General features: G+C 42.2%; 1 protein-coding gene across 33 annotated transcripts in view; it reads right to left on the bottom strand.

The window, feature by feature from the left end:
• The window catches only part of Hace1 (HECT domain and ankyrin repeat containing, E3 ubiquitin protein ligase 1), a 108,345-nt gene that overhangs the window by 37,390 nt on the left and 55,547 nt on the right, over positions 1-15,408 (bottom strand). For 20 of the 33 annotated variants that reach the window (XR_015644900.1, XR_015644896.1, XR_015644897.1 and 17 more), the window contains 3 exon segments: positions 11,320-11,470; positions 534-868; positions 57-125 (listed from right to left, as the gene is read on the bottom strand). Coding sequence is in view for 25 of the 33 variants with exons in the window: in XM_087597875.1 (XP_087454001.1) it covers positions 57-125; positions 534-868; positions 11,320-11,470 (555 nt within the window). In the remaining 8 variants the exon portion in view is untranslated. 33 annotated transcript variants of the gene reach the window in all.

The following is a 15,408-nucleotide window of genomic DNA, read 5'->3' as shown; positions in this document are numbered from 1 at the left end:
AGGCTGCCCAGGCAGTGTGAGCCTTTCCATGGCCCTTCCCTCACCCCTGGCCTTACCTATTCACAAAGCACTTTAGCACTTCATCATGCTTGCAGACAAACTCAATGAACCGAGGCGACGTCATTCTGGGGGGAGGGGAAAGCGATCAGAATATACAAAGGTGGTGATTCAGTATGCAAATGCAGCAAGACCAGAGGAAGAACTTAGGTTACATCACCTTGTCACTTAGGCAGTCGGTCAATGAAACAATACATGTAACCTGCTCCTAGCGAGTGACTGCTAAAATTATCAGATTTGGTGCAGCTCCTTCTGAAGTAGCATTCACCAATGAATACATAGACTTTTACAAAATATAAATATTTTTACCAGATTTGTATTAGTACAATGAGTTTCCTAAGAAAAACGTGAATAGAACCTTTAAGAAAAACTTTCTATTTAAAAATATATATATATTTGTCTTTTCTGAAATTACAAAAATATTGCAGCTTTTCTTCATTTGCCAAAGAAAATTACAGTAGGTCAAACTTTCTTACCCTGGAGGCATCTGACAGGAGCAGCACATGTAAAAGGCTTGAATGACAGCACTTAGCCGGTTGGCCGTCACAGAAATGACATCCTGACAGTCCGCACTGGCTTCCTGCTTCCCGGCAAGCACATCTGGTTTGGATTCCCCGGGACCAGTGGACAGGCGTTCATAGCTCCCAGGTCCTGGTGGCTCAAACGCTGAAATACAAGAGGCCTCTTGATCCTGGCCTTTCTGTTTCAGTAAAATGGAGGTGATATCCGCTGAGTCCTCTTTGTTCTTCATTAATTCTGTGGCTATTAAAACCAACCACTCATCCAGAGAGTGCCAAAGCAATTCCAAAGGCTGAAAGGGAACGAGACGGGCTTTTAAAACGACATTCTTAAAAGACAATATTTCTTTTGAAGAAAAAAAGACAAATCTAAAACCTCACTCACAGATGTATAAGAAATTTATTCTAAACATGTTTATCTTCCTAACTCTTAGTGAAGCTTAAAGGCGATGTAAGTATACAACTGTTAAAAAGTATGTGCATTGTTCCTGTAATTTACAAAGAAAATAAAATCTAACAAAAGGTTTAAGCAATCGCTCATTTTCAAACAAGTACTTTTAACCTCTTATTGCCTTTATAATCCCCTCGCATTTATTATCATGATGTCAACAATTTTAAACCACAAGTATTTTTTATTTAAAAACCTGAAATTTGCTAAAAATATGAGCAAACTGTTTAGTGCACTGTGCTTCTTAAAGAGCGTCCATCAGGATTCTTGGGGGAAGGGCGGTAATGGGGGGAGGATGGGGAGGGGAACACCCATATAGAAGGGAAGGGGGAGGGGCTAGGGGACATTGGCATGGAAACCGGGAAATGTAAATAAGAAATACCCAATTTTAATAAAGATGGGGAAAAAAAGCGTTCATACTATTTTTATAACTTATAATATGAAATTATGAAGAGGGGGGTAATGTAGGTGTGTATATATTAAAATATACATACATTATAACTCATCTCTAATAATTAATAATTTTTAGGATTATCTTATTATTTTCCTGTGTGGGTGTTTTATCTACATCCACAGCTGTGTATCATGTGTGCGCAGTGCCCAATGAAGCCAGCAGAGGTCATCAGATCCCCAGGGCATGGAGTTACAGATGATTGTGAGCTACCAAGTGGGTGCTGGGAACTGAACCTGAATCTTCCAAAAGTGCAAGTGCTTTTAACTGCTGAGTCTCTAGCACCAATAACCAGTATTTAAGACAAGAAACATAATGACTGTATTGCCAAACCACAGCTTGTACAGGACAGTGAGGAGGCTCAGACTTAGGGGTTTGCTACCAAGCTTGACACACACGTTCTTCTTTTTCTTTTAAAGGACAACATTTCATTGGGGCTGGCTTACAGGTTCAGAGGTTCAGTCCATTATCATCAAGGTGGGAACATGGCAGCATCCAGGCAGGCATGGCACAGGAGGAGCTGAGGGTTCTACATCTTCATCTGAAGGCTGCTAGCAGAATACTGGCTTCCGGGCAGCTAGGATGAGGGTGTTAAAGCCCACACCCACAGTGACGCACCTACTCCAACAGGGCCACACCTTCTAATAGTGCCACTCCCTGAGCTGAGCGCATATATATATACATATACATACATACATATATATATATATATATATATATATATATATATATATATATATATATATATATATATCAATCATCACATCCTCTTCCCTGGCCCCCATAGGCTTGTTCAAACTTATGAGTCTATGGGGGCCATATCTAAACACAGCATAATGCAGAATATATTTAGTCCAACTTCAAAAACCTCCATAGTCTATAGCTGTCTCAATGTTAACAGTCCAAAGTTTGAATCTCCTCTGAGATTCATCCAATCATTTAACTGTAATCCCCAAAGCAAAAGAGGAAACCAGCTGGGCAAACTCCAAGCTCTGCATCTTACTGTGTGACGTCAGAGCGGTCTTCAGATCTGCATCTTACTGTGTGACGTCAGAGCGGTCTTCAGATCTGCATCTTACTGTGTGATGTCAGAGCGGTCTTCAGATCTGCATCTTACTGTGTGATGTCAGAGCGGTCTTCAGATCTGCATCTTACTGTGTGATGTCAGAGCGGTCTTCAGATCTGCATCTTACTGTGTGATGTCAGAGCGGTCTTCAGATCTGCATCTTACTGTGTGATGTCAGAGCGGTCTTCAGATCTGCATCTTACTGTGTGATGTCAGAGCGGTCTTCAGATCTGCATCTTACTGTGTGACGTCAGAGCGGTCTTCAGATCTGCATCTTACTGTGTGATGTCAGAGCGGTCTTCAGATCTGCATCTTACTGTGTGACGTCAGAGCGGTCTTCAGATCTGCATCTTACTGTGTGATGTCAGAGTGGTCTTCAGATCTGCATCTTACTGTGTGATGTCAGAGCGGTCTTCAGATCTCCGACTTCTTTTTCATCTTTGTTCACTGCAGGAAACTCCTTTCTCCTGGGCTGGTTCCCCTCCCTGTTAGCAGCTTTCCTCAGCGGATAGCCCGTGGCTCTGGCATCTTTAACATAGTTGGGTCTCCAAGGCAGCTTGTTTCAATGTCTTGGATCCACACATGGTCCTCCAAGGGGCTGGATTCTCTAGCTCTACCCCCTGTAACACTCGGGACAACACACATTCTTTCAGCCCTAGGACACGTATGAAGGAGAAAATGGACTCCCGAGGTGGTCTTCTGACTTCTACACACATACCTTGACACTCAGGCATAGATACATGCACACATGTGCAAACAAACGCACAGTAAGAAAAAAAGTAATAAAAAAACACAAACTAGTATACTGTGGGTCTCTCCCTGCGTACACACACATACACACACACACCCCGCCCAGTGTCAGAATAAACCCAGAACCTCAAGCATGTCAAGTGTACGACTCTGGCCTCTACCTAGTTCTTAGCACGTGATCCCTATTGCTGTTGCGCTGGCCTAAGATAGCTTTAGGCTACATGTGTAGCCAAGACAACTTGGGCCTCCAGATCCTCCTGCACCCACTTCTCACCGGCTAGGATAACAGGTAAACAGGGAACTGGACGTAACTGAACCTTGCTTCTGAATATTGAATATCCCTGCTGAGCAGAGTGAAGTGTCTCCTCTGAGGTAATTATGCATACATTTTATTTTATTATACTTTACACCATCACAGACCAAGTATCAGAGGTGAATTATAAATGACCAACAACAATTATTTACAAAGAGCACAACCACAACCATGGCCAGCCACTGAATTTGAAAGGGAGCACAGATTAAACATCCCTTCATGTCATACACATTTAAATATTCCTATCAAGAACTAGCCATCCTCCTGCACTGAGTATTTACTCTTACTTGTGAATGCTGAGTAATTACAGAAACTATAAACTGAGCCAAGATTTAAGAAAGACCTAAACTAACCTAAAAATAACAACTAAGTCACCTTGATTTGGTGAACCCCATGGAAAGAGACTAAACAGCCGTGTCTGCAGCCTCAGAAGCTGGCCAAGCAACCTGCTCTACCCAGAAGATCCCACCTATCCAGAGGTAATAACAACGCCTTCACCACTTCCCTCCCTCGCTTTACTTCAGCTTTCTGTAAATCTGAGCACTTTACCCACTGAATTTGCAAACAATTTATCTCTACTTTTTCTGTTTATACATTAAGCAAGAATTAAACAAAATTAAATTAATGACAACTACACGGAACAGAAGCTTCGCTCCCTGGCTCTATGCTCAAGGTACGCAGGAAACCAGAGCATCCTCTTCCTAATGAAATTAGGTTCCCCTTCAGTGAAGTTGAAATGAGCACCCCTCAGCCTAGAAAGAGGGTTTTCCAATAGTCAGTCCTTACGGTTACAAGATTTAGAGTAGCTGTGGCGTTAGAAAGAACCAGCGGACGCGGACACTAACAGATCACCACTGAAAATGCCTCAGGACTCGAGTCACAATCCAAGGGCTCCTCGTCATGACCGAAACAGTAAACTACATGTATGTTCTTCCTGTTCTCTGTATGCCAGCAAACTACTTCAGAAATAAACTTTCAAGCAGAAGAACAGGGGTCACATTTGCCTGTAGGAAACAGAAGAGGAACTGGCCTCTAAATAAAAATAATCATGACAAAAATATTGAAAAACTTGAAATAAAGCATCCCTAATTTGAAAGGTGTACTACAGAGCTATAGTAATAAATACAGCATAGAACTGACACCAAGACAAGTGCACTTTCATCAATGGAACTGAACTAACCCAGACAAAAACTCCACACATGGAAGGACACCTGATTCCAACCCACACACACACAGACACACACGCATGCACGCACACACGCACGCACGCACACAGAGACATACACACAGACACACACACACATACACACAGAGACATACACACAGACACACACACAGACACACACACACATACACACAGAGACATATACACAGACACACACACACATACACACAAACATACAGAGACATACACACAGACACACAGACACACACACACACACACACAAACATACAGAGACATAAACACAGATACACAGACACACACACAAACACACACATACACACAGACACACACACACATACACACAGAGACATACACACAGACACACACACACATACACACAGAGACATACACACAGACACACACACACACATACACACAGACACACACACACACAGACACACACACACACAGACACACACACACACAAACATACAGAGACATAAACACAGACACACAGACACACACACAAACACACACATACACACAGACACACACACACATACACACAGAGACATACACACAGACACACACACACATACACACAGAGACATACACACAGACACACACACACACACATACACACAGACACACACACACACAGACACACACACACAGACACACACACACACAAACATACAGAGACATAAACACAGACACACAGACACACACACAAACACACACATACACACAGACACACACACACACACACACACACACACACACACACCAGAATGCAAATAGATCCAGACCTATCACCCTCACAAAGCTCAACTCCAAATGGATCACACACCTCAACATGAAGCGAAATGCACCGAGTCTGATGTAGGGAAGTGTGCATGGCCTTGGACTCACTGGCACCTCGAGACCATCTGCCAACACTACAGCACAGGCAGTAAGAGCAACGATAAAGGGAACCTCACAAAACCGAAAACCTGCACAGAAGGGCATGGCCAGCTGAACAAAGCAGCAGTCCTCAGAATGGGGAAGGGCTTTACCAACTACACATGCAGCACAGAGCCAATATCCAAATAGAGAACCCAAAACACTAGGCATAGGCAAACAATCAATTGAAAAACTAAGGTACAGATCTAAGCAGAGAATTCTCAATAGAGGAAACTCAGAGGCTGAGAAATGCTTAAAGAAATGTTCAACATCCTTAGTCATTTGGAAGATGCAAGTCAAAACTACTTTTGATATTTCAGCTTACAGCAGTCAGAATGGCTTAGATCAATAAACCAATTGACAGCTCACGCTGGTGAGGATGTGGAGCAAGGGGAACGCTCCTCTACTGCTGATGGGAGTGTGAACTTATACAGCCACTGTAGAAATCAGCGTGGTAGATTCTTAGAAAGATGTAAATTGATCTACCTCAAGATCCAGCTATACCACTCTGGGGCATGAACCCAAAGGATGCTTCATCCTACCACAGAGACACTTGTTCAACCATTTCATTGCCGTTCTAGTCATACAGCCAGAAAGGGTAAACATCAGATGAAGGGATAAAGAAAATACGAAGCCATAAAATTCGCAGGTAAATAGATAAAACCAAAACCTATTATCCTAAGTGAAGTAACCCCTTCCAAGTGTGGATGCTGACTGTTAAGTCAATGATATCCGGGCTACAGTCCATCCAGCCACAGAGGGTGGGCATACAGTAAGGGACTCCAGTGAAGTAGAACAGATAGTTATGGAAGGATGGGGAGGGGGAGAATGGTATAGGAGGACAGTAAAGAAGGGGAGGGAACGGGGATGAGGGAAGGAACAGGGAGATCACTAAAATTAAGGGACATTCGAGGAGTATTACAGAAACCTAACACAGTACAATCTTCCTAAAATATATGCATATATGATGAAGATCTAAATGAAACTGCCAAGTAATGGGGAGTCAAAGCCCCATCCAGCCATCTCTCGTCACCAGATGAAAATCCCAATGATGAGAATGAGATGCATCTAATTGAGCTGGTAGCCAAAGAAGTCCCATATAACTCCACCTCCCTCCCTCAAACAAACCAGGCTGGTGCCAAAACTACAGGTCACTGTCCACACAGCAACAGCGAGGCATCACTGGTGAAGACAGTTCACATACAACTCGCTGTACCCACACAGAACGGGCAGCTGCCACACCTAAGTGTACAGAACGGTACTACTCTTCAAGCAACCAAAGGGAGAAAATCAGCATCAACTAAGACACGAACCGTCGACCCATTACGGTGACCTGCCTACAACAGATGCGAAGGCAACAGTGACACAAAGTTTGTGGGAGTAACCAACCAGGAACTGATCTGACTTAAGGCCCACTCCACAATCTGGAACCCACACCCAACACTGATGGGTGACCAAGAACTAGAGTAAAACCAAATACTAGCCTTAAAAAAAAAAAAAAAGGAAAGGAAAGGAATGGAAAATACAGCAATAAATGACTCCTGAAGGAATTCTCCTCTACTCACACATCAGTGCCTTGCTCAACCATCACCAGAGAAGTTTCCTCCTGCAGCATTTGGAAAAAATACAGAAACCCACAGGCAGATATTGTACAAGGAATGAGAGCTCTTGGATCACTCAGCCCTTAAACAGGATGCATCCATCCAATCCTTCCCCTCGGATCAGCGAGAAGAGGCAGAAAGAGTGGGAGAGCGGGAGGGGACGGGAGCCGGAGACAGAGGCTCTGACCAAGGTGAACAAAGGTCCTGTGCACTGAGAGACTGAGGCCGAGTGCTGGGCCTGCACGCATCTGCTCCAGGTCCTCTGCAGTTATAAGAGGGATTTAAGTTTAGTGTTTGTGAGGGGATTCCTGAATGCAAACAAGGGTCTGCTTCCTGGGCTCCTTGCCTTTTGTTTCTTTGTTTTGTCCTATTCTGATGCTAGTGTTTGTTATCCTATTTCACTTCACTACTGTCCCACAGAAACCCGTTTGTTTGCCAGTAAGAGGGTGTGGATTTGAATGGACGGGGAGGCTGGGAGGAGCTAGGATAGAGGAAGCAGAAACCACAAACCATATAGATTAGAAAGGAAAAAATCTATTCTCAATAAAAGGAAAAATTAAGCTAAAAAATTAGTTAATTAAAAGGTAATATCCAGGCTGGAGAGATGGCTCAGTGGTTAAAAGCACTGACTGCTCTTCCAGAGGTCCTGAGTTCAATTCCCAGCAACCACATGGTGGCTCACAACCATCTGTACTGAGAGCTGATGCCGTCTTCTAGTGTGTCTGAAGACAGCTATAGATAGATAGGTAGGTAGACAGACAGACAGACAGATACGATTTTATGTGCTTATATATAATAAATAAATCTTTAAAAAAAAAAAGGTGATGCCCACAGATTCGGTGCTGTGCTCAACACTCATCAGAGAAACTTCTCACAACAGATAGGAGTCAGCACAGAGACTCACAACTAGACAATGCACAGAGCAGGTCTCGGAGCACTTAGTCTTGAATGGATGTTGTGGTGGTTGGAATATGCTTGGCCCGTGGGAAATGACACCATTAGGAGGTGTGGCCTTGCTGGAGGAAGTGTGTCACTGTGGGGGTGGGCTTTGAGATCCTATGCTCATGTTCCTTGCTGCTTGCAGATGCTAGTCTTCCCCTGCCTTCCCTCAGATCAAGATGTAGAACCCTCAGCTCCTTCTCTGTGTCTGCCTGCATGCTGCCATGCACGGTGATAATAGACTGAACCCCTGAACCTGTAAGGCAGCCCTAATTAAACGCCCATTTGTTCACAGCAGTGGAAACTGTAACTAAGACAGACGTCTTCATCAAACCCCTCCCTCAAGGATCAGGGAACTATCCAAAGAGGAGGTGGAAATGCTTAAGAGCCAGTGGTGATAGATGACCTAAGGAAACAGTGTTCTGCAGACACAGCAGGATTGATACTCACATGAACTTGCAAACTGAGGAAGCATACACAAGCCCTACATAGGGATAACCCAGACAGGGTCCTATCACTGAGAGGGCAACTGGATATGGAGTCCCACCCCTAATCAAGAAGCTATTTACAACTGATCCTTGCGTTGAAATGGAAACTCAGCTTTCTACAGTGGAATGACACTGGGTGAACCAACCACACTACTGGACAAGCCCTGTTACCAGGAGGAATTGGCCCACACAAGAGGATCTGTTTTGTTTCTGGGTTTTTTTCTTTTTTTCGGGGTGTGACTTTTTGTTGGTTTTGTTTTATTATGTTTTTTCTTACTGATTTGTTGATTTTTCACTTGATTGAGAGGAAGGACGGGAGAAGGAAGGGAAAGACAAGGCATAATGAACATAAAGGTTGGTGGGCAGGGTGGGGGATCTTGAAGGACTTGGGGGACAACACAATCAAAACATGGTATGAATACTCTTTAATTAAAAACTATTAAATGGTCAGAATATAGCTTAATAACAGAGCACCTGCCTAAAATATATGAGGTCCTGGGTTCATTTCCCAGTACAGCAAAAACTAAAAGGAAAGAAAACCCAGAACTATTTGACAAAACACAAAGTCTGGATTTCATTAGACAGAGAAACAGCATGTCACTAGCATATGTGAGGACCTACATTTAAGTACCAATGCTGAAAAACACAATGGGAGAGCACAGGAAACAGTATCGTTGACATACTTACAGTTGAGCCTGTACTGATTATACAGAAACTAGCATTGAGCCAACTGTCATGTGTTTACAGAGCCCATTAGCAAGACAGAGTCAAATGTCAAGAATAATGAAGCAGTGACCACTGTCTAAACCTACTAGAATTTCCTACCATCATTACGGCTCCATAGAAAGTAGAATCCAGGGAATCCGTCCTAACACAGTAAACCATGCCAGAATTCATTTGGAACAACATCATACGATGTCATGTGAGGAGCAAACCTCACTGAGAAAAGCACTGAGAACAGAGCAGATTAGCTGCCTGGATGGAAACGCTACAACAGTAGTAGCCAATCAACAGCTACAACAGTAGTAAACTGCCAATCCCAACTAAAGAAAACAGGACCTGGAAACCAAATTTGATTCAAAAAATGCTTGGTTTCCTTCTTCCAGAAGGTGGCACAAGAGGTGAAAAAAAGAGGTTAAAAAGAAACATATGTATAGCTGAAAATTATCTTTCCTGTACTGATTCCAGAAGAAAAAAAGAGGACAAAACGCAGATAAACAGGAGCGTTTCTAAGGGGCTGCACACCTAGTCTCAGGTTCAGAAGTGCAGTGTCGGTCAGCAGGGCTCACAGGTAAAGCACTCGCTCAATACCTAGGACCTACAGAAAGGCAGAGAGGACACAACCAACTCCCAAGAGTTGGCCTGTGATCTCCACAAGCCTGCACCCAAATACACACATCACACCAAGTAATAATACACAAATCATTTTAATGTAGTATCAAAAGGCTTGTAAGCCACTTATCTGTTAAGTATGTCAAAAGTTTCATGTAAGATAGATTTAGATATAATAACCAGAATTATTTAGCATATAATATCAACATAGAATCTTTATAAACAGTACATCTTTTCAAGTGATACTACATAAAAATGTTTTTCTTACTTGGAGATAAAACCTAAAGGTTGTTTTAAGAAATATTGTCTTTGTGAACCTCAAAGGTAAATTTTATAACACAGAAACCTCTTACTACCCTTAAAGATAATACAAACAAACAGTGTGAAGTGTGACTCACGAGAAAAACATTTGCTGTGCACAGACATGCTTCCTTCTTGTTACTGCTTAACTTATGCTGTGCTGAAGATCAAGACCATGGCCTTACATTAAAGATGTAACATGAAGATCAAGACCATGGCCTTACATTAAAGATGTAACATGAAGATCAGCATCAGCAGAGGCTCGGCTAGTTCATAAACCCGTGATTCGACATGGGTAATAACAATGATACGTGTTAGGAGAGGTAGTCAAAGTAATCCAAGTATTCTTTAAAAGTCTCAAATAATCTTCATTAAAATAATCCCAGGAATGTTAACAGAGCTATTAAGAATAGCCTTTCCTATAAAATACATAGCACAGACATAAACCACAGCACATACAGAATACAAATGAACAAAACCGGATTGTTTATCTTCTAGTAAAACATTTTTAAGATGATGGCTTATATTCTGCATTAACAATTCATCATCTGAGCTAGACCTGGTGGCTGAGATTTGTAATCCGCTACTTGGGAGGGGCAGGACGATGGTAAATTCAAGGCCTGCCTCAGCTACCAAACACGGAACAGGTCAGTATGGTCAAACGCTTGCACTGAACATAGAAGGACCTGGCTTCAACATCTATTACTGTGTAAAATAAATAAACAAACTGTAATTCAGTACAATTACTTTAATACTAACTATCCTATCCGTAAAAACACGAACGGCACTAATGCACATGTAAGACAAACTTGAAAAGCTTACCAATTAAATCCTGTTCATTAGACAAAACTGAAAAGGAGGATACGTAACCCAGTTAGGACCCCAACGTGCCCGGCCACAGTTTTAATGACTGACGCTGTGTTACGGCCATCGTAACGACGTTGCTGACCTTGAACACCTGGCTCCTTGGAGTCTTATTCCCATTGTAGCCCATATCCATGCCGTTACTGGGAGACGAGGGGCCAATGCGGAAGACGTGGCAGAAGATCCTCACGATCCGCAGGAGGCTCTTCATCTGCGCCTCGTAGCTGCTGGACAGACTGGAGACCAACCGGAACACACTGTTAACATATAGTCCCAAACAATATAAAGTACCTCGGTGTGACTCTAACCAAGCAAGTAAAAGATCTGTACAATATGAACTTCAAGACTCTGAAGAAAGAAATTGAAGAAGACCTCAGAAGATGGAAAGATCTCCCATGCTCATGGATTGGCAGGATTAATATAGTAAAAATGGCCATTTTACCAAAAGCAATCTACAGATTCAATGCAATCCCCATCAAAATACCAATCCAATGCTTCATAGAGTTAGACAGAACAATTTGCAAATTCATCTGGAATAACAAAAAACCCAGGATAGCTAAAACTATCCTCAACAATAAAAGGACTTCAGGGGGAATCACTATCCCTGAACTAAAGCAGTATTACAGAGCAATAGTGATAAAAACTGCATGGTATTGGTACAGAGACAGACAGATAGACCAATGGAACAGAATTGAAGACCCAGAAATGAACCCACACACCTATGGTCACTTGATTTTTGACAAAGGAGCCAAAACCATCCAATGGAAAAAAGATAACATTTTCAGCAAATGGTGCTGGTTCAACTGGAGGTCAACATGTAGAAGAATGCAGATCAATCCATGCTTATCACCCTGTACAAAGCTTAAGTCCAGGTGGATCAAGGACCTCCACATCAAACCAGATACACTCAAACTAATAGAAGAAAAACTATAGAAGCATCTGGAACACATGGGCACTGGAGAAAATTTCCTGAACAAAACACCAATGGCTTATGCTCTAAGATCAAGAATCGACAAATGGGATCTCATAAAACTGCAAAGCTTCTGTAAGGCAAAGGACACCGTGGTTAGGACAAATCGGCAACCAACAGATTGGGAAAAGATCTTTACCAATCCTACAACAGATAGAGGCCTTATATCCAAAATATACAAAGAACTCAAGAAGTAAGACCACAGGGAGACAAATAACCCTATTAAAAAATGGAGTTCAGAGCTAAACAAAGAATTCACAGCTGAGGAATGCTGAATGGCTGAGAAACACCTAAAGAAATGTTCAGCATCTTTAGTCATAAGGGAAATGCAAATCAAAACAACCCTGAGATTTCACCTCACACCAGTGAGAATGGCTAAGATCAAAAACTCAGGTGACAGCAGATGCTGGAGAGGATGTGGAGAAAGAGGAACACTCCTCCATTGTTGGTGGGGTTGCAGACTGGTACAACCATTCTGGAAATCAGTCTGGAGGTTCCTCAGAAAATTGGACATTGAATTACCTGAGGACCCAGCTATACCTCTCTTGGGCATATACCCAAAAGATGCTCCAACATATAACAAGGACACATGCTCCACTATGTTCATAGCAGCCTTATTTATAATAGCCAGAAGCTGGAAAGAACCCAGATGCCCTTCAACAGAGGAATGGATACAGAAAATGTGGTACATCTACACAATGGAATATTACTCAGCTATCAAAAACAATGACTTTATGAAATTCATAGGCAAATGGTTGGAACTGGAAAATATCATCCTAAGTGAGGTAACCCAGAAAAACAAACATGGTATGCACTCATTGATAAGTGGCTATTAGCCCAAATGCTTGAATTACCCTAGATGCACAGAACACATGAAACTCAAGAAGGATGATCAAAATGCGAATCCTTCACTCCTTCTTTAAAAAGGGAACAAGAATACCCTTGGCAGGGAATAGGAAGGCAAAGTTTAAAACAGAAGCAGAAGGAACGCCTATTCAGAGCCTGCCCCACATGTGGCCCATACATATACAGCCACCCAATTAGACAAGATGGATGAAGCAAAGAAGTGCAGGCAGACAGGAACCGGATGTAGATCTCTCCTGAGAGACACAGTCAGAATACAGCAAATACAGAGGCGAATGCCAGCAGCAAACCACTGAACTGAGAATAGGACCCCCGTTGAAGGAATCAGAGAAAGAACTGGAAGAGCTTGAAGGGGCTCGAGACCCCATATGAACAACAATGCCAAGCAACCAGAGCTTCCAGGGACTAAGCCACTACCTAAAGACTATACATGGACAGACCCTGGACTCTGACCTCATAGGTAGCAATGAATATCCTAGTAAGAGCACCAATGGAAGGGGAAGCCCTTGGTCCTGCTAAGACTGAACCCCCAGTGAACTAGATTGTTGGGGGGAGGGCGGCAATCGGGGGAGGATGGGGAGGGGAACACCCATATAGAAGGAGAAGGGGAGGGGTTAGGGGGATGTTGGCCCGGAAACTGGGAAAGGGAATAACAATCGAAATGTAAATAAGAAATACTCAAGAAAAAAAAAAGATGCCATATTCTGTTCTTGACATGTGGCTGTATTATTTTCCAACATCATAATATTTATAAATGCACAAACAAAAAAAAACAAAAAAACATGTGTTAATGTATCCCACAAAGTATACACTAATGTGTACTATTAGATTTTTATTTTTATGAATCAGTGAATTTCTAATTTGTAAGCACCCAGAATATAACCAATAAATATGCCACCAATACACCACAAACTATGAAGAATATTACCTTGAGATACAAACTTTAAGGAAATTTACTCACTTTCAAAAGTATACTTACTAATTACTGACTCTTCACCTGCCTCAGTTTAACCTGGATGTCAAAGCTGGTGGGTGACAAATTAGTAAACAGTGCCTAAACTTACAACTGAATCTGGATGACTCCAAAGCCCAGAGCCCATGGGGGGTTTTGTTGTTTGGTTTTTGTTTTTTAACGTATGATATTAAAACCACAAATTATACCTCATTGTATTATAAAAGAGCTGAATGGAAATAACTATGCATATGTTTTTAATTCAGAATCTGATTTAAATTCATTTTGATCAAATACGGTCCCCTTTGTCCCCTCCACTTCTTTCCTCCTATGTTTTAACTAGCCTAGCTAAGTCTTTCATTCAATATATGAACAACTGGGGATGACCAGAGAAAATGAGAGGAGCACATTATGGAAACCTCGGTGCCAATGAGACTTGAAGATAGAAGAATCTAAAAACACTTCCAAAGAGATATCACAAGACAATTGGGAGAAATGATCAAGTAAGAAGGTGGTGCTGGTCTGAAACAGACGACCTCTCAAGTAGAGAGTACAGGAGCACAGAGGAGCCAAGAAGAAGTAGCTCACAGATGTATTCCCACATCAGAGCAAGCAATGTGAAGATAACAAGTTCAAAGCCAGCCTGAGCTACACGGCACGACCCTACTGAGATGGAGAAGAGAAGGCAAGGGTTGGGGCAGATCGACTTTCATGGAGATAACAGTAACTCTGACAATGTAGCTTTCTGTTCATGTTTTCACAGACTCTGCATGGTAGAAAGAGGAAGGTTCTGCAGCCACTACGAAGGTGAAAGGTCATCACACACCGTCACTGTCACTGTCACTGTAGGAATAATTAAAGAGTAATGCAAACAGGATGCATTCAAATAGGAAGAGGTCAAATCTGTAAGAAAGTAACACATGAAGTCCTTGGTAACAGCTGCCCATTCTCCTAATAGGAGTGGCTAATCATATACAAAGAAGCAGAGCATATATATAAACTATACATAAAAGCAAATAATATACAGCTTAGCTCCTTAGACCTAGCAACTGGTTATTAAAAACATAGAATCTAAAAGGAATTAAAAACTGAACTAGGGAGAGGCAGTACAGAGAAAAAAAACCTTTATAATGAGTCATGAAGGAATACTGAACATTTAAACAGTGGGGGATTCACCTAATCTTACAAAGCAGAGATTCAGATTCCTGGACGATTTTCTCATGCAGCCCTGGCTGGCCACAAACTCCCTATGTAGCTGAAGGTGACCTTAAACTCCTGGTCCTCCTACTTTTGGTTCCAACTTCCCGGACTGAAAAGAAGTATGACCACACCCAAGATAATAGTGTCTTCTTCACACACATTTACCTATAGGACAAATCTTAAGTAAT

Source organism: Rattus norvegicus, chromosome 20, assembly GCF_021556685.1.
Source record: "Rattus norvegicus strain SHRSP/BbbUtx chromosome 20, alternate assembly SHRSP_T2T, whole genome shotgun sequence".
NCBI classification, from domain to species: domain Eukaryota; kingdom Metazoa; phylum Chordata; class Mammalia; order Rodentia; family Muridae; genus Rattus; species Rattus norvegicus.
The sequence above is the reverse complement of the archived record's forward strand: the minus strand, read 5'-3'. Positions and strand labels throughout refer to the sequence as shown.